Source organism: Amblyomma mixtum, chromosome 2 (assembly GCF_055824585.1).
Source record: "Amblyomma mixtum isolate Tamu chromosome 2, ASM5582458v1, whole genome shotgun sequence".
Taxonomy (NCBI): domain Eukaryota; kingdom Metazoa; phylum Arthropoda; class Arachnida; order Ixodida; family Ixodidae; genus Amblyomma; species Amblyomma mixtum.
The window spans coordinates 81,079,341-81,102,434 of NC_143013.1; the positions used below are offsets into that span (position 1 = coordinate 81,079,341).

General features: G+C 47.2%; 1 protein-coding gene across 10 annotated transcripts in view; it reads right to left on the bottom strand.

Annotated features, from left to right (window-relative positions):
* hyd (E3 ubiquitin-protein ligase hyd) overlaps positions 1 to 23,094 on the bottom strand; it is a 79,953-nt gene that overhangs the window by 51,279 nt on the left and 5,580 nt on the right. For 9 of the 10 annotated variants that reach the window (XM_089572002.1, XM_089572000.1, XM_089571997.1 and 6 more), the window contains exons 4-21: positions 21,060 to 21,327; positions 19,396 to 19,455; positions 18,796 to 18,886; positions 18,210 to 18,353; positions 16,852 to 17,039; positions 16,313 to 16,426; positions 15,594 to 15,862; positions 13,922 to 14,164; positions 12,250 to 12,568; positions 11,385 to 11,595; positions 9,645 to 9,799; positions 8,531 to 8,725; positions 7,501 to 7,582; positions 7,236 to 7,361; positions 2,334 to 2,412; positions 1,412 to 1,596; positions 1,102 to 1,222; positions 279 to 534 (exon numbers count right to left, since the gene is read on the bottom strand). In XM_089572002.1, coding sequence (XP_089428128.1) covers positions 279 to 534; positions 1,102 to 1,222; positions 1,412 to 1,596; positions 2,334 to 2,412; positions 7,236 to 7,361; positions 7,501 to 7,582; positions 8,531 to 8,725; positions 9,645 to 9,799; positions 11,385 to 11,595; positions 12,250 to 12,568; positions 13,922 to 14,164; positions 15,594 to 15,862; positions 16,313 to 16,426; positions 16,852 to 17,039; positions 18,210 to 18,353; positions 18,796 to 18,886; positions 19,396 to 19,455; positions 21,060 to 21,327 — 3,106 coding nt within the window. The remainder of the gene's footprint in view (positions 1 to 278; positions 535 to 1,101; positions 1,223 to 1,411; positions 1,597 to 2,333; positions 2,413 to 7,235; positions 7,362 to 7,500; positions 7,583 to 8,530; positions 8,726 to 9,644; positions 9,800 to 11,384; positions 11,596 to 12,249; positions 12,569 to 13,921; positions 14,165 to 15,593; positions 15,863 to 16,312; positions 16,427 to 16,851; positions 17,040 to 18,209; positions 18,354 to 18,795; positions 18,887 to 19,395; positions 19,456 to 21,059; positions 21,328 to 23,094) is intronic. The other variant, XM_089571996.1, reaches the window with a different exon arrangement.

The window sequence follows — 23,094 nt, forward strand, 5'->3', positions numbered from 1 at the left end:
ACTCAACGACGCTTTATGAAATTGATATTTATTATTTTTTCTCGCAAAGAAAGGAGAAGAGGAAAACAGTGGGGAGGAATCATGCGTAATGTCCCGCTAGTTTCCTCTTTCGGGTCTCTCTCTCGATTTCTCCTAGCGCATGCGCAGAAGCACACTGAGAAGTCATCCACCCCTTGCCGCTCGATAACTGCGCAATCTACCATACTTACAAAAACTGCCATGGAGGTAGTTCTCTGCCTACTGCTGCAACTCCATATCCAAGCAGCTGCCCTCCTCACCTGGTTGATGTGCTCGGCGCCCGTCCAGGTGAAGCTGCAGGTGTCATTGCAGCAGAGCACGTGCAGGGGCGAGTCATCGGGGGCTGAGCCGGGTGGGTAGAGCATGTTCTGCAGGGCCCTGCGGGACGAACCCTCCCCGCCACCTGCACCGCCCGACTCCTGCAGCACCCGCTGAGCTGCGTCCAGCAGCAGCAGGGCCGCATGGTACGCCCGCCCACACACTGCAGTCATGAAGGGCGTGCAGCCCTGGGCATCCCTGCATACACACATGGACGAGAACATCACACTCTGAGCAAAAGATGATAAAGGCTGCCTCCACAGCCTGCCTCCACAGCCCGCCTCCGCAGCCCGCCTCCGCAGCCCGCCTCCGCAGCCCGCCTCCGCAGCCCGCCTCCGCAGCCCGCCTCCGCAGCCCGCCTCCGCAGCCCGCCTCCACAGCCCGCCTCCACAGCCCTCCTCCACAAAAAGTCTGCTTGGCGTCAGCGGGAACGCAACATGCCGGAAGCCGCTGAACACGTGGCGACCAAGCACCAATGGTGTCTATAGTTCCGCTTTGGCCCAGTCAGCGTTTTGCGCACTCTACATATAAGCTGTCAAAATGGCAGCATGAGGTGAACCACTATTGCGAAGTGACATTCGCGACGTAGCATGTGGGAAAGCTGCCTCAGCTGCGATATAACAGCAGGGTTTGGACTGCATAGTTTTCTAGGGGAGCTTGGACGTGACTAGTTCACGAAAACATAGCAGCTGGGAAAATGCAGCACTTGGGAACGTAAGAGCGGGGAGTCTGCCGTAGGACTTCGATTTAAAAAAACCTCCTCACCTGGCCATCAGCAGCTCCTTCAGGTGTGGCCTCAGTGCAACAGCATCGCAGAGGAAGAACAGGATGGTCAGGGCAGCATTGCGGTCCCCGTGCTCCCCTTTGCTTGCCTGTGGCAGAAGACCTGCATGCCGCCACCAGACAGAAGGCAGCAGCTCAATGCTCACTTCGCAGCAGCTCAATTTGCACATGACAAGTGCTACCCCCTCAACTAAGAAGCTTACAATTCAAACAAAGGGCCATCAGCCAGCAGCATGAGTGGTCTGCAGGTCGTGACGTGAACCATCATGCAAGCACCTGCAGGTGAACTCACCCATGCCCTTACTGTTGCGACAGTTGCCCGGAGAGGAGGAGGAAGCTGAGGAGTCCGATGGCTCGGGCGGCCAGGTCAGGGTCGGGATGGGGAACTCCGAGTCCCGCTCGGCGTCCTGAGACTCCAGCCCAGACAGGCTCAGTGCAGCCGATGTGGCCCGCCGCATCATCTCGCACAGCGACATGCTGCGGGTCACAGCAACAATTCATTACTGCTTAGCAAGGACAAGCGCAAACAAAGGAAACGCCACAGACTGCCTCACTGAAGACAAAGCAAGCACGAAATATGCTACAATAGACAGGTTGGCATGGCCTAATGCTACAAAAAAAGAGAAGAAAGTAGGCATACAATATCTGTTGCTACTGCTCTACTTTTACTACAGCACACACATAACTGCAAGTCTATGTCGATGCACAGTATGTCAAGTTCACACACTGGGGGCTGCTGTTCCAATCAGACAACATCCGAAGTTCACAACTTCAATGGACCAGTGTTGTAAGGATATTTAAGTCACACTGTAGAGCCTGCCTGAGTTTCAGTGCACTTTCTCTTCAATATATGAGGAGCACAAAAACCTAAGCGTTTCATACTTAGAGATATTGTCAGCTTTAATCTTTTTCAAGTTTAATAGCTCAAGATCCTGTGAGCAGGATTTCCTGTCAGCTTTAATCTTTTTCAAGTTTAATAGCTCAAGATCCTGTGAGCAGGATCTAAAAGAACATCCCGAAGCCTAAATAAAGTGAGGTCTACTTAAAGCTCAATGGACAAAATAGGATGACCAGTTGGGACAAGGTCACCACCCCTACTGCAGACAGCTAACTGCACTGACGGTTTCTTAGCAGCAAAACAACACGGCTAAAATTAAAGCAATCAATGCAGAGTCCAGGTTTCATGCTAATGTATTCTTCACACATTCACTTACTTGCGGCCAGATAAAACGGCAATGCTCGAAGACGAAGTTGAAAGAAGATCCAGGGAGTCCATGTTACCAGATGAATTTTCTGAAAGGCAAAGAGCCAGACACAAGCGATTCTTAGCGTATTGCAACACGAGTTTTTTTTCTGGGAATTATCTGAGAATGCATCTGGCGTTATAATCGAAACCAAGGCATGAATACAATATGATTTTTTTTTTTTGCACTACTCGTCAAGATGGCTCCACCATCATGCTCGCAATTTGCGAGGAGAAACCAACTTTTCGGAAATGAGGCGAAGGGCTGGGAAGGGCTAAGCACATGGTACTGTGCAGCGACAAGCGATGGCGTAACGACAGCCGTAGGCTTCGCTACAACAATGGCTCCAGATGCATTAGACCTACGAGACACTTTGCATTGTATTCCGCCAATACCTGATAGAACTTTAAAAATGGAGAACAGGGCGCCGTATACTGCACTGTTGGCGAATCACCAGCGACACAGTATCTCGGACTGAAAGAGTTGACATTCACGGATGGCGGAAGAATCGCGACGGAACCTCCCATGCAGCACTTGCTCGCAAGGCCTTTTGTGAACCAGTGCATGGTCATCGCCACTGGCTGGAAGTGAAGCTGTCCGCATTTGTGCTCAAGCGTCGCAGTCAGATGTTGCCTGTGAATGTTCCAACTTCTTCAGGCATGAGAACTTGCACGTGAAGCTGGCTTGCCTCGCAGTTTTTAAAGCTAGTTGCACAAGGGCGAAAAAGTTCATGCTACACGCTGGATTTACGCTTCATCAGAGGACGTCAATTAGCCAGAATTTAGTCACAGTACAGGGATAACCTCCTGGCATTCCAGCGCCACTTGGACTTCGACCTCGTAAGTCAGATCAACAATACCGATGAAACGGCAACCTTTTTGGACACTCCGTCTAGCTATGTTGTAGAAGCCCGTGGCAGCAAAGAGGTGCACTTCGCACAACAGGAAATGAGAAGACGAGAGTAACCGCCATGCTCGCATGCATGGCTAATGCAAGCTGCCACTGTTAGTCTTATTCAAAGGGAAAAAAAATTCCGAAAAACGAAGTCTCCCGCAGCTGCATAACATCAGGTGCGACGAAAAGGGTTGCATGGGCTCTGCGATGATGCTAGACTGGCTCCGTGCCATGTGAGCCAAACAGCCAGGTGTGGATCTCCCGTCAATGCTTGTGCTTGATGCGTTTAGAGGACATCTGATGGACGTTGGCAAGGCCACGGCCAGCAAGTGTAATTTGGACACTGTCATCATACCTGGTGGCATGACGCAACAGCTCCAGCCACTGGACGTATGCAAAAACAAGCCATTCAAGGATCTTGTCCGAAAGGAGTACCATACTTTCTCACATAATGATCGTATTTTTTTTCTTCATACTGAAGCAAATTTATGGGTGCGATCATTACGTGGGGTAAATCTTCTACAAAAAATTTCTGAGCACCGAAAAACGCAAACAAGTAACAGGTCAGACTTCTTACAAAAGCACGAACCGAGCTTGGAGACCTCGGTTTGCGCCATTAACAGAGATGGCAGCAGCTAAGGACAGAAAGTGCCCGTAGGCGTCCAAGTGCGAAAAGCGCACGAGCTGGCCCGCTTCAAGAACATACTTTCTTCGCACTAAATCATGTTTCAAGAGCAACGCATCAAAATAGGCACCATGTATAATGCCATGTGACGGCACTTCTATTCAGCCTTTGATCTCGTCCGAAGGTGCAGCAACGTCCAGCGGTGCTCAAGCTACGCATTTCACCGCCATTACGCCAAAAAACGTCCAGTCACTACCACATTGTTGAAGTAGGTGACACGTTCGCAATGCTCGCAGCACAGGATTCCGTGAGCTTACCGCAACTGCGGCGCCCGCGAGCGTGGCGGACGACAGCGTTCTGGTGTGCTACTCCTTAGTCATCAATAGGCCTAATTTGTTTCGCATCGAAAGCCACAGCAGACAGCCGTTTTTTAATTCATCAACGCTATACAAAACGGTCTACTTCACTGCCTTACTGTCAACCTCATTGTTTCATATTAAAAGAAAAATATTTGATCGATTTCAGCGGCGCCCTAGCAGCCGAGCTGGCGTGCAAGCAGAATGGGTCAGCCACGCTGCAACGTGGCTGTGAAAATAAAACTAGCTTGTATTGCAGTTACCGTAAAAATCCGCGTATAATACGAGGTTTTTTTCCCATAATTAGCGTCCTAAATTTCCGCCTCGTACTATTTGTGGATCCGAACAAAAATTTTCGAAGTTGCTCAAAGTTTTGGTTTCGTTTTTGCGCCGTGGCTACGGCTTGGCTTCGCTATTGGCGCGTGGCTACGGCTTGGCTTCGTTACTCTCGACAAACGACGTCACGACGTCGTTTCTTTGTTGATCCGCTGGGTGCACCGGGGGGTCGCGGTGTGCCGTGCGCCTGTTGACAACGCACGTGCTCGCATGTAAGGCACGCTTCGTGAAGTGGATATTGTTTTAGGGAGCACGATGTCACGGTCTCGAAAACAGTACTCGGCTACTTTCAAGAGATTTTAGCTGCGGAGAACATCGGCAACGGTGCGGCCGGGAGGCAGTTTGGTGTCGTCGAAGGAAGCATTCGTGGATGGCCACAACAGAAAGAAGCCCTTTTCGCGTGCAGCGGAACGCGACAAAGCTTTCGCGGCTGTTTGATGGTTGTGTAAACAAACCGTTCAAGGACGCAGTCAGGCGGTGCTACGCAGAGTGGATGCGCTCAGGTGAGCCTGCAGTGACGCCAACCGGGCGGCTGAAGCGGGCTTAAGAAGTGCGGCATCTCAAACGCCCTCGATGGCACGGAAGATGAGTACATTTGGGATGATTTGTCGGACAAAGAAATGTCCGAAGAAAGCGGTACTGAAGAACAAAGTAATTGAAGTAAGTGCGGGATGCGATTTGAATAAATGTCTTCTATGAGCTTGTGTTACTCGTATTATACGCGGGTGAAACTTTTTTTCCCATTTCATGTCTCTAAAACTTAGCCCCGTATTCTATTCGGGTTCGTATTATATGCGGGTTTTTACGGTATTACTCCTACAAGCAACCCGGTACAGGTCAGCGATCGTCAAGGAGAATTCATTTTTGACATTTCCCTATCACAGGGCTTATTATTTACGAGAACAAGAAGGTTTAGCACTGTTTTCCGACGGTGGTGCCAGGGATCCGGCGTAGAGATGTTTCCTTGGGACGAACGGCCTGCGGGCGATGCGGCGCTGTATTCGGCTGTCGAGGCAGTGCTGCCACCGGATAGCGCCAACGGACGGCACTCTCGACACTGCGCGGCAAGATATTTGCAAATGTCGCTTCGCTCCGGATCACCGCGTTACTTCGTTCGTTGCAGCGCAGCCCAGAGCGTGGCGAGCCTTGTGACAACGGCGAACTGTGATTCGAGAGTTTGGTAACCGCGGTTAAGCATAACCGGCATAACCGCGTTTAGACTGCCCATGTGAGTGGGTATAAGAAGGTGTTGGAACGCATTTGCTGCGGGATGACTGCAGGTCAACCAACAGGGGGCTGCCGCTGTAACAGTGCAGGACATCAAAACAAAAATGGTGGCTGACAATACAAGATGGTCATCTGCACATGCCATGAAGGAAGGAAAGAACTCACGAGAGATGGTTACGGAACATTTTTTGAAGCCGGCTTCACTGCGCCCAGCGCTACCACTGGCAGTGCCGTCGGCCAAAGACTCCCAGTAGTCCTTGCGAAAGCGCGTGACTTCCAGCACACTCTCTGGCCTCTCCTGAGTTCTCCTTCCTCCATGGCACATGCCACCTGTTAGCAAGCGCTGACAGATGGCAAGTGCGGTCACTGTCGGCCAGACTTGGCACACACGACAAATTGCAGCGGCAAGTTCGGGGTGCGATGATCATGTGGGGAGTAGGAAAAATTGAATTTTGACAACAAAATGCAACGCGTGCAATCACTATGCGAGTAAATATGTTATTATGAGTGGCCCATAAGCCGCAGGGAACCGACTCCGGCAAGACATATGAAGCGCGCATTAGCCTCAATGGTCACGAATTCGACAGTCTATGCGTGGGAGGCATTGTCCCGCTCCAATGTGTCCTCCAAGAAGATGATGCCGTATTTGTCGACAGCAATAAGGAACGAAGTAGTGACGATGAACAAACCACCCACAGGTACTTGGTGTTTCTTTGAATTTTCACAAGCAGTCTCTTTTTTTTCGCACCCTTGAACATGGTTGCCCTACGTGTTCCAGGCTTGTGTCAGAATCATGAGCTTGCATTATAAACGTCGCAGCTTTTTTTTGCTTTCTTACAAGCGCAAACTCCCCCATCGCATTACGTTCGTTCTCACGTTATTTGCACATAAGTACAGTACTTGGTGGAGTGGCCAGCTTTGCAGAGCTACAAAAATAACGTGGCCATGGCTGGCGCGGAACAGGAATTATCGTAGAGCGCTTCGGGAAGCCTTCATCTTTCAATGGACTGAACTCGGCCAACCACAATTATGATAATACATCTTGAAGCATTTGAAATTGACCAGCTTAATACATGCTTAATCACTAATCACTAAATCAGCTTAATACACAAAAGGGTACAATATAAGAAGCAGACTTCTTGAAAACAGACAAGCCAAGAGGAACAAGAAGGAATAACAATTGAAAGGTTTTAAAAATACAATAAAAAGGCTCGCTTCTATAACCCATAAAGAGACTGCGTAAGGCAAAAGCTTCTGTTTAAGACTTCACAGAACTCTTGAGAGACAGAATTTCTCTAGTAAGTCTATTCTTTCACGACCCTTTCCACGGCACTGTTTGAAGAGTACGGTGTTTGCGCAGGATGTGCATAGCGTTATGTCCAGGTACAAAGGTACATCATTCAGCGGTCGAAATAAAACACCACTACATCTTACCTCCAGATTCATTCTCCTTATTAGATGTTGGAAAGCAGGTCGAGACAGCTGCATGAAGTATGTTGCGGTTGCCATCCCACCTTTCATTGAGGATGTTGCTGAGGGTTGCCCGACCTGCCTCCGTATCTGCGCACGTGAAATGTCAACAACAGAGAGATCAGAAGTGGCAACCTAAAGCAAAACACAGTGATGTTCCCTCGGCAGAGAACCCTATACCTTTTGTAGAGAAGACCGATTATTTTTCTTTAGAGAGGTTTCAACTTACCACAGGAATTCTCCAAGCTGTACAATGTCTGGCGAACAGTCTCAACATCCCCTCTGAGGATTGAAGACATCAGGGTCTGAGCCTGTGTAATGGACCAAGCAACCCGGTTCACACAACAAGCAAATGGAACCCTGGCGTCATTTAGCACGCCCACATCAAAAAGGTCACTGAGCACAACTACATTTAAAATTTTTTTCTTTCTTATTAAAACATCATTCCGTTGCTCTTTCTGGCTACGCTGACGTACGTCCGGCAGCAGTAGACTCATTGACTGCCAAGAAAATTAGATTTAAAAATTTTCCCACCCGTTGATTCAAATTTGTGATGTCCATACTGAAAATGACTCTATGGTCACCATATGGAAGTCAATGGCGCTGTTGCCTAGATTCAGGTACGCACGTCCACAAAAAGCTGTTTCAATGCACCCCACTGTGCTTGCCCGGCTGGAGGTGACGACACCTGTATTTAATTTTATCTTTAACTTTTCCTACCTTGTGAACAAAATTTCCATTTCCACAGTGAAGGCATACTCGCCATTAGAACGCAGTAATCTATTGATGCAGGCAAACTTCTATGTCCTCCGTGTCCCTTAAACATCCAGGCGCGTTTTGGCTGTACGTGCGGTCAGCTTTACAACAAACAAGATTGGGAAATATACTTCGGTTACTTTACTGCCGTTATAATCAGACCAGCACATAAACAGTTTGAAACACGATGAAAACAAAGCACATATCACTGCCAGCACTGGAAGTACACTCTGACATCTGCAACTTCGCTAGACACATACCAATACATGCATATGTGCACTTGCACTCTCTGCTAACATAACAGCAAAAAAAAGAAAGTAAGAAAAAGAAAGTAGCAATGTGTGCTGGCAAGTCAAGCCATCTGAATCTCTGTATTAACGGAACACGAATTAACGAGCTTTTACTGCAGCGCAAAGCTGATAGCAACAGAACATAAGTCGGAAGGTGTTGCTCTAACCCCCATCAGCGGGCCAGCATAAGGAAAAAACCAGCTTCTCCCTCACCTCCAGAGCAAGCACGACAATGCCGATCTGGTTCTTCTGATTGGCCGCAGCATCCTTGAGCGGGTGCACGCCCAAGCCCAGAGCCCGCACAGGAGGAAGGTCCAGCCACTGGGGGTCACGGATGCTCTCCACACAGTCTTTGGCGAGGGGGTAGATGGTGCTGTTGCCATCACGCAGCACGGTCAGCACCTCATTCTGCACAGCGTGCATGTAAATGAAGTAGGCTACTCAAACGTCCTGTTTGAGTTAAGGGGGGACACTGGTCTTGCAAAGAAAATTTTTATTAATGAAGTCACAGTTACGAAATCTTCAGGGAATATGTATTTTTGTGTGCCAATTCTAAATATGTCATTTAATTTCATGTAAAGCAATTCCTTGAGCACTTATGCACTTTTTATGCTAGTATTTTGCGGAGAGTTCTGAAGAAAATTTGCTGCAGGAAACTCGCTGAAATGTATGCCATTGGGTTCTCTTGACACCAAGGAATGCAATAAGGGTGAAATTGTCTTCCTGCCTATCATAGAACTTAAGTTATATAGTTTTGAAGTTGTCGCTTCAGAAATGAGAAGGAAAGTGTGTATTCCTGTTTCTGAAGTGGCAGCTTCAGTACCCTATTACTCAAGTTCTATGAGAGCCTGGATGATAATTTTACCCTTATTGTATTCCTTGGTGTCAAGAGAACCCAATGGCATACATTTCAGTGAGTTTCCTGCAGCAAATTTTCTTCATAACTCTCCGCAAAGTACTTGCATAAAAAGTGCATAAGTGCTCAAGGAATTGTTTTACATGAAATTAAATGACATATCTAGAATCAGCGCACAAAAATACATGTGCCCTGAAAATCTCATAACTATGACTAAATTAATAAAATTTTCTTTTCAAGACCAGTGTCCCCCCTTAAGACCAAACTGATAGTTTGGTCTCATCAACATCAGATGCATTAACCAATTCATTTCCACCATTCTATCCACGAGGGCACAGTACGACCTCTGCTACTGCAAATGATTGGCAATAACCTGCGCTGAAAATGTTGCATGCGAGAAATTGCCAGTTGCCAGATGAGAAAAGTGTAGTAGCAGAGACAAGTGAACTGTTAGTCCCTGGGGACACACACCTCTCCGCTGATGGACAGGGAGACTTGGCGCTGATCCAGGCCAAGGAATGACTGCAGGTAAGTGGGGAAGGGGCTGTCCTGCTCTGCACGCCCAGTCACGATGTTGTACACCATGTAGCTCAGCTGGCCCCCGTTCTTCACCACAGCATGGATGCCTGCTTGAGCAAAGCAAAGAAGAGTAGAAGTTTACACTCAGCGCCTATGGCCCCCAAAAACTGCGCAACTGCTTATCAGTTCTTGAAGGGCAACTTCGGGGATTTTTTCATGATTAACAATTTCCGAGTTTTTCGTAGGTTTTCCTCCCCATCCTGATCATTTCCATAAAGTTCGGCAGCCATGCGGCAATTCATTCCCGCGCATACTGATTTTGAAGTCAGCTGCTTCCGTAGAACTGGTTCAGGTGATTTTTGCGATCACTGTGTTTTTGATATCATAAACATTAATCACACATTGCCGGCTGCTCCCATTTGAATAAATATGAGGTTTCTGTTAGGTCGTCTTAAGCGTTTCATGATTGGAGCTGCCATTTCTAGTTATTTCTGCTACTCAAAGCATTTAGAAGTGTTTTCCAATTTTGTCTGGGTCGCCATCGCTGCGTCAACAGCAGCACCATCCCTGACCACAAATCTAGTTTCATTTTCGGTTTGCTGTTTTACAATAGTTCCACATGATGCTCACTTATGATGATGATGCTGGGGGAAACAGTTTTTTGTGCCCGAGACAAGGAACTAGGGGAAGGTGATGCAAAGAAAATCTGAATGCAGCGACAAATCCGTCTTTTTTCAACAACGCATACCCATGTTTAACTCTAATTAGAAAGGTGGCAATATTTCTTAGGACTCATACACATCATTTTCTTTGTGCTTCTATCTTGCAGAAGGGAAAAACAAACTTTTCTTGCAAAGTGCTTATGATCCAGTAATTGCACAGTTTCGGTTTCTTCACATGCATCGTCTGCCCTCACTTGCATCGATTTATCGCTATCTGCTTTGTCTACTTAATTTATTTCAAAGTGTCCTATTGTGCGTTGTCGTTTTATTTAGTAGTGCAGTGCAAGCTGTCCGAAAGAAGCAATCCTATGAACGAAATACCGCCTGTTTCAATTTTTTCCATACCGTACCAAATTTAGTCTGTTCGGAGAAGCATCAGCATCATCATCATCATCATTACGACTATTACGACCGTCAGTAATGTAAGAACTCAGCTCTTCGCATGCCACCGCTGGCAGGTAGCGTGTTGCACTGCTAGCCACCCTGAGGGATCTTCACGTGGCAACCACCTCCCAGGTGGCATTTCACTCTGCTACATGGACAGCCAGTTACGCAGAAGCGGAATGCAGCAACGAGCGCCTAGGAGCTGCGCTCTAAAAAATTCGTCGCGGGGCACCTTCTTCCAGAGAAAATTCTATCTTTAAACGGTTATGAAAACCCAAAAACAGCCCATTGCAACAATTTGCTTTGAATGTTCAGTCTGCAGCACACAGCTGGCACAGCACCGCAATCAAGAGCTATCCTTTCTGCTAATCAAATACGCTTGAAAATGCCAGTAATGAGAAGAGCAACTTTTGTCGACATGACAGCCTTAAGATTCAACATGCATCGACGTTATTTGCGCAGCAGTATGAATTCCCCAGAACAGAACAAGAGACTCGGTGCACAGTTCAAAGAAATTGGGGGCATGCAGAGATAGATGCAGCTCGCACATGCACTACAGAACAGCTGGCTTGCAAGAAAGACGCACCTTGGGAATCGATGGCCATGGCTAAGAGCTGCACACCATCGGGCAGGCAGACACGACGAGGGGTCCGTTGCAGGCAGTCTGGAAGGCGTGGTGTGGCAGAGCCCCTCACGGGCTGCAGCTCATCACGGCGCAGCAGCCGGCACTCGGCCAGGGGATCTTCGCCGGGGCCACTCTCTCGACCAAAGCGCACTGCCACATAAGCCCCGTCCACCTGGGCGGGTCAGCACCATTTTGCACTGAACTTTTGCACTGAACTCAGGCACAGGTCTTGTAAAGAGCGAGAGACAGCAACAAAGTCTGCGTCAACATCAGAATACTCTAAGCTTAAAAAAGAAAGATGGGCACCACACAGCACTATGCAGCCAGATTACACCACAGCTAAATCACTGATTGGCTTCCTAAGTAGCAGGTCACCAATTTAATACCGCCACTCAAAACATTTTAGTACAAATGTAACAGCTCCGAGGATGAATGGTTTTTCGGTTTTTCTGCACAGTTTGCTCACACCATCTACTCCTCAAAGCCAAAGGAAAATGAATGCTGCCCCTAAGCATTTTAAGCTCACAAGATGAAAACCAGTGTAGCTAAACATCTGTTGAGACTTGAAAGCAAAGCAGTCCACAAATTCGCAACTTCTATGTTGTTGACAGAAGTAACCCGAAATCCACAGAACAAGCAACGTGTACAAGCACATAATGCCTGTACTATTAAAAAAAAAAAGTATCGAATAAGGAATAAAGTAGAACAAGCAAAGCAACAAAATGCATCATTAAAAAAAAATTTGTTTTCCACAATGTTTACTTTCAAAAAGTGCTAGGACTGGTGACAGCTGCATAGGAAGAAGAATCGGCCGCCACCCTCCCACCTTGATAACTCGCCCCACAGGAATGTTCTTGACGTCCTCCACGAAGACAACGTCGCGCAGGTGCCACTCCTCCTCGTCCCGGCGCTCGGAGGCAGCGTCCAACGACGACGTGCTGGCCTTGTGCTTGCGCTTGTGTGGCAGCGGACTGTGCGCCGGCTCGCTGCACGTCGACGATGCAGGCGACGGCGGTGGCGGCATCTCGGTGCGGTCCGACGACTTGCTCTCAGCGCTGGAAGAAGCCACCTTGGTACTGCTACCACTGCCACTGCCACTGCTGCTGCCTGCTGCCGAGCCGTCGGCCGTGTCAGGCTTCTTCTCACTGCAGAGCAGTGCGTGCAACACAACACCATCACTCGGATGCCAAATTTCAGTTTCTAGAGAGAAAGGACAAGTTAAGACGGGCACTGGAAAGAATACTGGATTGGTTTATACACCGTCTGGTTTTTAAAGGGACCACAAAATTATATTTACAAAATGAGGCCAGGAAAAGTGCACAAGTAATTAGAGTGAGTACAGTCTCAATAATACGATAACAATTGATATGAATTTTGGGACAATACAAAATTATAAAACTCCCTGACACGAGTGCATTGTGTACAACTGTGTACCAAAGTGGTAATCACACGACTGCTCCGAGGAGCAACAAACCACAATGAACATTCTGTCAAACAATTAACAGCTCATAACTGCAAAAATACCGTATAAACGCGTGTAAGGGCCGCACCCCGTTTTCCCAAAGGAAATGTTTTAAAAAAATAAATTCGTGTAAAAGCCGCACCCGAACTTTCCATGACCCAGGCGGGAATAGCCTTCTAAATGCACGCACCGTGGCCTCCGCGACTGGCTCCGGCTGCGAACAACGGTGCGCTCAATCGCGGTGCGCTTGATCACGGAGGCCAAGCACGTGCGCAAGAGCTTCCAAAAACCGTCCATGGACGGCGCCCAAGGCCGCAGTCATCATCATCATCGTCAGTTTTTTTTCTTCGCCGCGACTTCCCACTATCCAGATCGGCATCAGTATCGCCAGCTCCACCCATTTGTGGCGTGTTAGCGTGCTCACATGGTTGTGGTGGTTGTAGCTTTCGCGTGCTGCCGTCGAATAATGCAGTTTTAGCAACGACGGGCAAGCACCTTAACAGCTAAATGGCTGGGAGTTAGCTCTCGAACGCGGCAAGCGTGCGACAGACAGTGAATTAGAAGTGGCCGAGAAGTGCGTCCGATGATCGTGCAAAAAAAAAGGGTGGAGTGAGAAACACAAGCTGCAAAAAGCGCGCTTTTCGAGGCAAGCCGTGCGAGTTTCCCGAACTGGAAGAGCTGCTGCTCTGCTATGTGATGGAAGTGCGGACATGCTGCGCAGCTTCTTTTGAGATGAGTGTGCACCAGAGCACAGCACCAGCTCAGAGTCTAAATACTCCGCGAGTGACGATTGAACGTAGAATAAATGCCGCCCATTCCCTGATTGGTGTGTTTTTACTTAAAAAAAAAATTTTTTTAACTTCGTACATCGCATGTATGAGCCGCACCCCGAAAATTGGCCCTCGAATTCGGAAAAAAAAGTGCGGCCCTTACACGCGTTTATACGGTAGGTCAACTCAGCAGTAAGCCAACTCACATGCAAGTAAACCTCTCACCTAACCTAAGCACCCGTAACTGCAGCCGCTGCTCAGCTCACCTCAGGATCTTGAACTGGCAGGTGTCGGGGAGGTTCCACGCGGCCGAGAGGAGCTGGCCCACCCTGGGCAGGCCGCCCGCAGTGGTGAACGCCAGGGCACCCGGGTGGTACATGGGGCTGTTGCGCATGCACACCTGCGATCCAGCCACAATCTCGGACGCATGGCTGGACACCTTGTGCTTCTTGGCACGGGACGTCGCCTTCTCCCACAGCTTCTTCCGCTGGCTGAAGGGCAGCACACCCCTGCATGGACAACACAGTGCGGCGAGAAGATCTGTCAGCACAGCACAGAGTAGAGTCGCCACTGTGTTCTTGCTAACACACACCACAACTCTCACTCCAAGCCGGAGATAAGAAGACAGACATACGCACCTCACAGCCAATGCCATGGCTACACAACAGACAACCCAAGCTCTCGATCAAAGTAAGCAAGCCACAACACAAAAAGGAATGAAGGCAGCACCATGGCATTTTCCTTTGCGAAATTCTTCCATTTGTGTGTCACTTCCAGAAAGAAAATGCATTTAACATTTACTAGGCAAGTGTATTTATACACTCTCAAGGAATAACGAGCATAAAATCAGGTGCAGCTTGGTACTACTGTGTGCGTGTCTGTGTGTACATGCGTGTGTGAAAGCCTGTTCTGATATATTGTGACCTCAACAGTGCAGATTTTTTCGACAAGAGAATTACTGCAAAATACTGAGCATGTACCTATGCTCGAATAAGCCCCCATGCCCTTTTTCTTGACATTTTCCTAGAAAATCAAGCAAGCATCCAAGTGATTAATGTCCCATGAACCAGAGACCTTCAAAAACAAGGCATCAAGCGCCCATTGTTCGGTACCTCTGTGATGCTTAGTGCAAAGAATGAGGGAGGGGACGCTCCCTGGGAATGCTGGCCCAAGCGTTTGGAATCCAAATGCATAGCTTGGCTGGAGAGGCCAGTGTTTGGCGTCAGTAACTGCAGGCTCTCCCTACTTCATCCAGACCATGTAGCAGTGCTTGATGCGGTAACGATGCTTTCGGCAGCTATGCCTACTTTCCTTTCAAAAGCAACCGCATACTACTGCTTTCGCGGCCCCGATACCATGGAAGGTGTGATTATCCTGGGCGCAATGAGGTCAGATCAGTGTAGTGACATGAACTGGCATTGAAATTGAAACTACCGACCTCAGTAATAACGAAACCTGAACTACGCATTTTGGCCGAAAATTGCTTGAATTCGTATATAATAAACACAAGGTGAAAATTTGACGTTACATGTCTGGAAAAAACTTCATATTATGTGCAGGTTTTTGGATACTATCAGTTTGTTCTTAAAAAACGATTGTAACATACCCAAAAAACAAAAATGAGTGGAAAGGGAGTATGAAACATAACTGATTAACTGATCATGCATGTGAGCATGCCCTGTACCATAGAATTTTCCAAATCATGTTGCTGCAATATGAAATCACCCATGCCCGCCCTCTTCCACCTTTTCACATCCACTAGGATTAAAACGCAGGCCAAATGTTAGGCTGCACGGAAGAACCTACCGATTACAACGGAAAAAGCACACAGAATGAGAACAGAGTCCACTCTTGAGCCCAGAGTGACTGTTCCCTTTCATACTGCAGCAACCTGTGCCAAACCTGCCAACCTCAAGTTCAGAGCAGCCCAGCACTCACCACCAGTAGAGGGCGCCCGACTGCAGCCTCACGCAGGAGTAGAGCGAGCAGACATACAGCGCTGCCACGGGGTCCTGCTGGAACTCGGGGAAGCTCTGCGCGGGCTGCTCCAGCTTGGGTGCCACGGGGGCCAGCGAGTCGTCCAGCCAGGTGGCCACACGGCCCGACTCGGTCACCACCGTGGCACGCACGCACCGTGCCTCCAGCAGCAGGCACCGCTCCCCGCCCAGGCCCAGTGACAACGTCTTCGGGTGGTGGATGCCTGGTTGCTGCATGCACCGCACACAGAACACAGGAGCTTAGGCAGTGCTCTCCGTCCCAGGGCAATGCCTCCGTCCCTACTCCCAAGTTCAAGCCAAAGAAACAACTGCAAAATATCACCTGAAGCTTTCACTTCACCGAAACACCCCCGAAGAGGATCGCGAGGAACGTTTCCAACACAGTGTATCTACTGGAGGATCACTCGCCCCGTTTAGGTTTTATGCAGGCCATCTTTCAGCCGCCAGAGACCAGCAATGCTCCGACGTACTTTCGAGTTTTGGTAAACAGAAGGGAAACAAAGGTGTCATTCCTGGGCAACCTCTCACCCCACAACTGCATGTTGAGGAGTCACGTTAAGATGATATTCTCACAACACAAATTCAGTTCTGCGGTCTAGTGCCAATGCCTCAAATTCCCGCCAAGCTTCCCCCCGACTTCACAGAGACAGGCATGCTTACCTCGGTGTTCTTGTAAGGTTCCGGCTCGCTCCACTTCCACTGGTGCAGCTGCCCCGTGGAGCTCAGGGCAACAAGCTCAGAGTAGAGGGCCACGATGTGCACGAACTTGGCACCCTGGGGACAGAAGGGCAAAGGCCAGTTTGCCAGTGAGCACAAAGGGGATGAAGGAAAACTCCAGCCACAAAGCAAACACTAGGGCTTCAGAACAGGCTGGTCTGCACGACACTAAGTGCAAGGAAAAACAATGATTTAGGGGTAATGCAGTCGTCCACAGATGCCAGGGATAGAGAAATAAACTGCTAACATTTCCATTTTTTTTTATCTTCTTGCATAGGCATTTAGCGGGACTTTGGCAGCAGCCCAAATTATCTGAATTAGCGGGGTCCAGAATAATGAGGTTTTACTGTACATTCCCGCTGAGCAACGTTTTCGTTGTTAGCATTGCTTCGACCTTTTCCGCCTTACTCACCACTCATTACCCTTGACAGTGCAGTTTTGATCCCAAAAAAAAAGCCAAACAGAACTCATGCAACACTTGCCTTGTCGGGCCAGTACTCCGGCTCCTCTGAAAGCCAAAGTGGGCTCATCTTCTTGGCATCAGCAAGATCCGAGCTGCTGTCACGCAGCGCCGACTCCAACCAGCGCCGAGAGCCTGAATAGTGACGCTCCCGCACTCGGAACATGCTCTCACGATCACGGTCCCTGTCCCGGTCTCTGTCTTGGTCACCTGCATGGCAGAACAATGCAGTGTGCATGCCACAATTTCCGCACACAGACAAAAACAAGTAAACCACAAACCACTCTAGACCCGCAAAATGAAGCCACCTTGTGCTCTTACATGAACCATAAGAGTGAAAGCCCAAATTCCAATTTTTAGAGTTGCATGCATTTCACCTGCTACTGCAGCGTTTTCAAGCATCTACAGAACATTTACACTCGCACAGCAGCAATCGCACATTCACTTAAGGGGGGACACTGGTCTTGAAAAGAAAATTTTATTAATTTAGTCATAGTTATGAAATTTTCAGGGCACATGAATTTTTGTGCGCTGATTCTAGATATGTCATTTAATTTCATGTAAAACAATTCCTTGAGCACTTATGCACTTTTTATGCAAGTATTTTGCGGAGAGTTTTGAAGAAAATTTGCTGCAGGAAACTCACTGAAATGTATGCCATTGGGTTCTCTTGACACCAAGGAATACAATAAGGGTAAAATTATCATCCTGGCTATCATAGAACTTGAGTTATAGGGTACTGAAGCTGCCACTTCACACACAGAAATACACATTTTCCTTCTCATTTCTGAAGCGACACCTTCAAAACTCTATAGCTTAAGTTCTATGATAGGCAGGAAGACAATTTTACCCTTATTGTATTCCTTGCTGTCAAGAGAACCCAATGGCATACATTTCAGCGAGTTTCCCGCAGCAAATTTTCTTCAAAACTCTCCGCAAAATACTAGCATAAAAATTGCATAAGTGCTCAAGGAATTGTTTTACATGAAATTAAATGACATATTTAGAATCAGCACAGAAAAATACATATGCCCTGAAGATTTTGTAACTGTGACTTCATTAACAAAATTTTTTTTTTCAAGACCAGTGTCCCCCCTTAAAATAAGATGATGACTAAAAGTCTGGAAAGGACACGCTGTCCTAATAATTCAATGAACTCGAGTGCACCGAACACCTGAACATCACCAAAAACTAAAATGAATGAATAAAACAACACAAAAGATGGAAGCTGAGTATGGCAGTTAAATTATGCATCACAAAACAGCATGTTCACCAGGGAGGCCAACTAACATCAGCAAGGGTTCAAACATGACAAATTGTTAAAGTTCACAAGTGACGCTCAATCCCCTGCCCAAGTTCAAAGTGTTCTGGTCAACTTACCGGAACGCCCTCTGCTGCCAGTGCGGTTTCGCAGATTAGCATAGCCAAACATGTCCTCAGAGAACATGGCATCGGCATCTATGATAACACTGGGATGGTCTCCATGGATCCCAGCATCCAGTAGAGATATCAAGTCATCTGCAAGTCAAGAAACTGTGCTCTAGAAGGACTTGCTTAGCGCTCAAGGCACAGAGAAACTAATTTTAAAATTATGGAGGGACCACTTTCAGCAACGCTTTTACTTTTGTCGAAAATTTCCACTACGGTGTGTAGACTGCATTCAGCATCTAAGGTCTGCAGGAAGACAGTCTGTCACTTTCCAGGAACATAATATTCCTAGACACACACAACAAGTGGGCAACACTGACTCTATATAAGGCATGCTGTGAACAAAAGAGAAAGATTTTGAACAGTAACTGTAATGTTTAACTAAAGATTTTACTTGACTATGTCCCCAATGACTATCGCCAATGTTCCTGTCCAACCTAGAACTCCTGCATTATCTTGCTGGCCCACAGGGGACACAAAAGTAATGCGTTCTAAGCCAGCAAAAACAAATTGTGAAAACAGTGGCACTAGCCTCCAGGCATGTATGACTCCTGACCATCGTCCACATCCTCTCCATCTTCATCATCCCGACTCAGCAAGTTGTTCACCGCCAGGTTCACATCAAGGTTCTGGAACAGAACACAGTAATCATTAGACCGACAGCTAAATGGGAATGACAGCAGCAACACTAGCATTACTCATACAGCCTCTGAATACGACAGAAAGAAATGCCTCTCAAACTCTGGCAAAGCCTATCCTTAACAGTGTTTGTAGAACTGACACATTACAATCAAGAGCCAAGCAACGAATCATGACAGAAGTACCATTTCAATAGCAACATCATGTTTTATCAGCAATCAACCGGCTAGGAATCAACCGTCTCTATCAAACCAAAAAACAGTCCAAAAACATACTGCGGCTTGTAAAAAACAAGCACAACTCATTCACTGAGGCTATGAATTCTGTTGCTCATGTGCCACCAAACCCATCACCTCAGTTATTTGCAAGCTTTGTGACAACAGGATTACCACAGTGAAAAAAAAATTTTCCGTGACCTCCAAAACATGATGGTCCCAAAAATTGATGACAGAAGAAAGCAGCTGCTTGATAAAAAAAAGAAGGAAAGAAAAAAGCTCACCGTACGCTGAAGTTCTCGAATTATAAGGTTCCGTGACTTTCCTTGAAGAACCACTTGAGCCTTTCAAGAGAACAACACATTACACTTGATTACCCACAACATAGTGCACATCATACCATCTGCTGGCAAGTTTAAAATACAAACCGAACAACACTGAAAACCACAATCTGTACTCAACATGACTGCACAATAGTGTTTCCATACAACATAAATTAGAACATCATTCATTTAGTCACTCAAACTGAAAAATTTAGTTAAACACATTTCCGGGTCAAGCCCAAAAGGAAAAAAAATAGCAAGCAAGAAATTTAGTTGCACAATCACATCCCATTTACATATGTGAAATACGGTAGTCTGAAATACTTCAGTATATAACTCTCTCGTTTCGTGTTTGCGGAATTCAGGATCGTGATTTTTAACAGGTCATATTTAATGATTCAATCATTGGCACTGCAGTGCATACTCAGGAGCCACATGCAGATACCCTACTCTTGAAATCACCATCCCTGGCTTCCATGTCCACTGTTGATGCTCTAAAACTGTTGTTGCAACATGTTTACATATCTGCTGCAATGTTCAAATAATCCAAGAAACTCCTCTCAGACCTCTCAAAATCTCCATTTAACATCTGCCTTTTACACAGGCAGTTTCAACGGTTATTCATTCAATACCTTTCGATTCCAGTGGCAGTTGACTGTTATTACACAACAGTGTCCAATGCCACTGAGCCCTCAACAGCATTCAAGTTCAAACGATATCAGTCGCAAAGCTCAAACGAGAAAATGGCAATTAACAAACGCACCAAACAAGCCAAGTTGGCAACATCCCCAGCTGCTGTATGTTTTCAAATCACGAGAGAGACCACTGTATTGGCTGGTACGGTATAGTAATAGTATAGTATAGTATAGTAATAGTATAGTACATCCCAAAGTAGCACGGGCTATACGAGATATGCCATAGTGGAGCGCTCCAGATTCATTTCGACAACTGACATCGCACATTACACGAGCACCTTGCCCATGTACTCTGTCATGGCTGGTGTAAGCAAAAAACCTTCCACTAAACTAGTCCACATAGACACGCAGAGCAGCATCACAGAAGCTGCTATCTAGTTTTAAAGACTAACATGCCTCTACTGGAATATATTAGCTCAGTGAGATTTTCCAGCTGTGGCCAATGCTAAGCACGAAGGCTGCGCAGATTTCGCAAGCGAAGCCAAGCACGCATTTTTTAAATTGAAAGTAGCAAGATAAAGCCTCCTGTGCACACAGCACACGAGGTGCGTTGTTTATAATTAGTCTTTTACTTTGTGTCTCTGGCTGGCTCCGAAGTGTGCTGAGTGCGAGCCAGAGAGAAGATCCTACTGGCATATGAGCCTCCCCATGATGGTTTGGTTGGTTTATGGGGTTTAACGTCCCAAAGCGACTAAGGCTATGAGAGACACCGTAGTGGAGGGCTCCGGAAATATCGACCACCTGGGGTTCTTTAACGTGCACTGACATCGCACAGTGCACGGGCCTCTAGAATTTCTCCTCCAAAGAAATTCTAGCCGCAGCGGCCGGGATCGAACTCGCGTCTTTTGGGTCAGCAGCCGAGCACCATAACCGCTGAGCCACCGTTCACAGCATTAGCACAAACGACTAGTCCAGCAAAGTGGGGCTCACCTGTGAGACAAGCTCCTCGGGCACGTAAGGAGCGGGAACTACAGGGCGCGACCCCATGATGACCCCTGAACCCCGACCACGTGATGCAGTCGAGCGCAGGATGCGCCCTCGTGACCGGGCCGCAGACCTCGATCCGGAGGCGCCCGAGGAGGAGGCGGAGCCAGAGGGGGCAGCTGCTCCAGAGCCCCCACCGGAAGCACCGCCAGCTCCCCCACTCCCCTTGAGGTTGAGCCGGGAATGGTGATGGGATGCAGCACTGGAGAGAAGCCTGGAAGCACCCCTTGGTTTGTTTAATCCCCATCGGCTGATTTAAGCAACTTTGCAGCTCTGCACAACTAGAGTGCTGATAGCATGACCACCGTCTAAAAATACATCCGTGAAAACTGAAAATGCAACCTTGCAAATCAATAGCTGCTATTTCAATGAAGACAGTCACTTTTAGTCAAATACCTTGCAGCTGCACTTCTCGGCCAAGGAATGCCGCATTTTGTATCTTCTCAGCTCACCTGTTGCAGGTGCTTGAATAGAGGATATTCAAAATTCCGCAAGTGCGCTTTCCCACATAACTATGCTGCCAAAAACAAGATGGCCGACTTCGCTATATAGAAACTACGTGGGCTACAGGACAGATGCTAAAGATGTGGATAGAATGTAAGAAACGTATTTTGGAAGAACCAAACAAAAAACTAGTCCTTCTTGCTTTGTTTCAGCTGGAAACGCGCGGTCAGCCATCTTGTTTTGGGCAACATTGTTATGCGGTAAAGCACACTTGCAGAATTTTGAATATCCCCTATTGAGTGACATTCTCAATACACTGCCTTTCCTTTCATAGTTGGAGGTAATGCTCAAACATAATGGCAAGGATATGGAAGATAATGTGCACACTTGGGTTCCCTTGCTCAAGTAAACAAAAAACATTGTGCAGATTCTAGTCAAATTGGATACCCGTTTTCCGCACAACGAAAATCACAGCAGACATGCAACATGTTTTTTTTTCCACCAGCAGTGTGTAGTTACAACAGCAACGCCGCATTAATGTTCAACTTCATCATAGCTAGATTGCCATGCAGAGTACGGTCTTCAGTTTCCAAGACAGCGAATGGTACCCACCTGTCTTGTTCATTAGGTTCACTGAAACAACTGCTAGACATTACAATAACCCAAGCAAACTTCTCTGATGATAATAGTCACACAAACTGAGCACCATATAGAAACCGTCATTGCATTATACATTGTTTTGATCGTGATCTTGTGTTGGAACACGCAGCCTTTCAGGGGCTTTTTGGAGTTCAACACACAATAAATTTTGCTGAGGTAGACAGCGAGCTGCCCCACTTGTAAAAAAAAAAAAACTTTCAGCACCGTGCACACAAATTCAATTTAGCCACGACCGTGCAGCAAGCAGCCCAGAAACTTCTTTTCCAAGTAAACAAGCAAAAAATTCTAAGGATGATTACAATACTCCCTAATGCAAAATTTGAGCATAGCTCTGTAGGTGTCTCGGGCTCTGCAGGCTCATTGTTTTTGCCTTGTTTAGTATTTGTTGATGAAGATGAGGTGCAATGCACAGTGTGCGCCAATTTGTATATTAGTTTGACCGCAGTATTAGTAGAAGACGACGACGATTGTACAATGCAGAACGAGTGTGTTGCAGTTTAATGTGAGGCATGATCGGCTGCGGCGATAGCCTGGTGCTCTCAGCCTCTGTAGGCTCATTGTTTTGCTTTGCTGGGTCGTCGGCACGTCTGGCAACGATATTAGTTCGATAATAGTATTGGTTAATGAAGACAAGGATATGCAATGCACAGCGCCCGAGAATGTGCATATTAGTCCAATAGCAGTATTAGTTGAAAAATACAACGACATGCAATGCACAGTGCGAGACTGATTGGTTGATCGGCTGCAGCAACAGCCTAGTGCTCTCGTGCAGTGGCCAGCAAAGCTGCCTGTTTGCGGCGCCACGGGTTGGAATCCCAGTCGCAGCAAAGGTTATTTTTATTTATTGATTTATTTATTTACAGTATGGGTCAGTTAC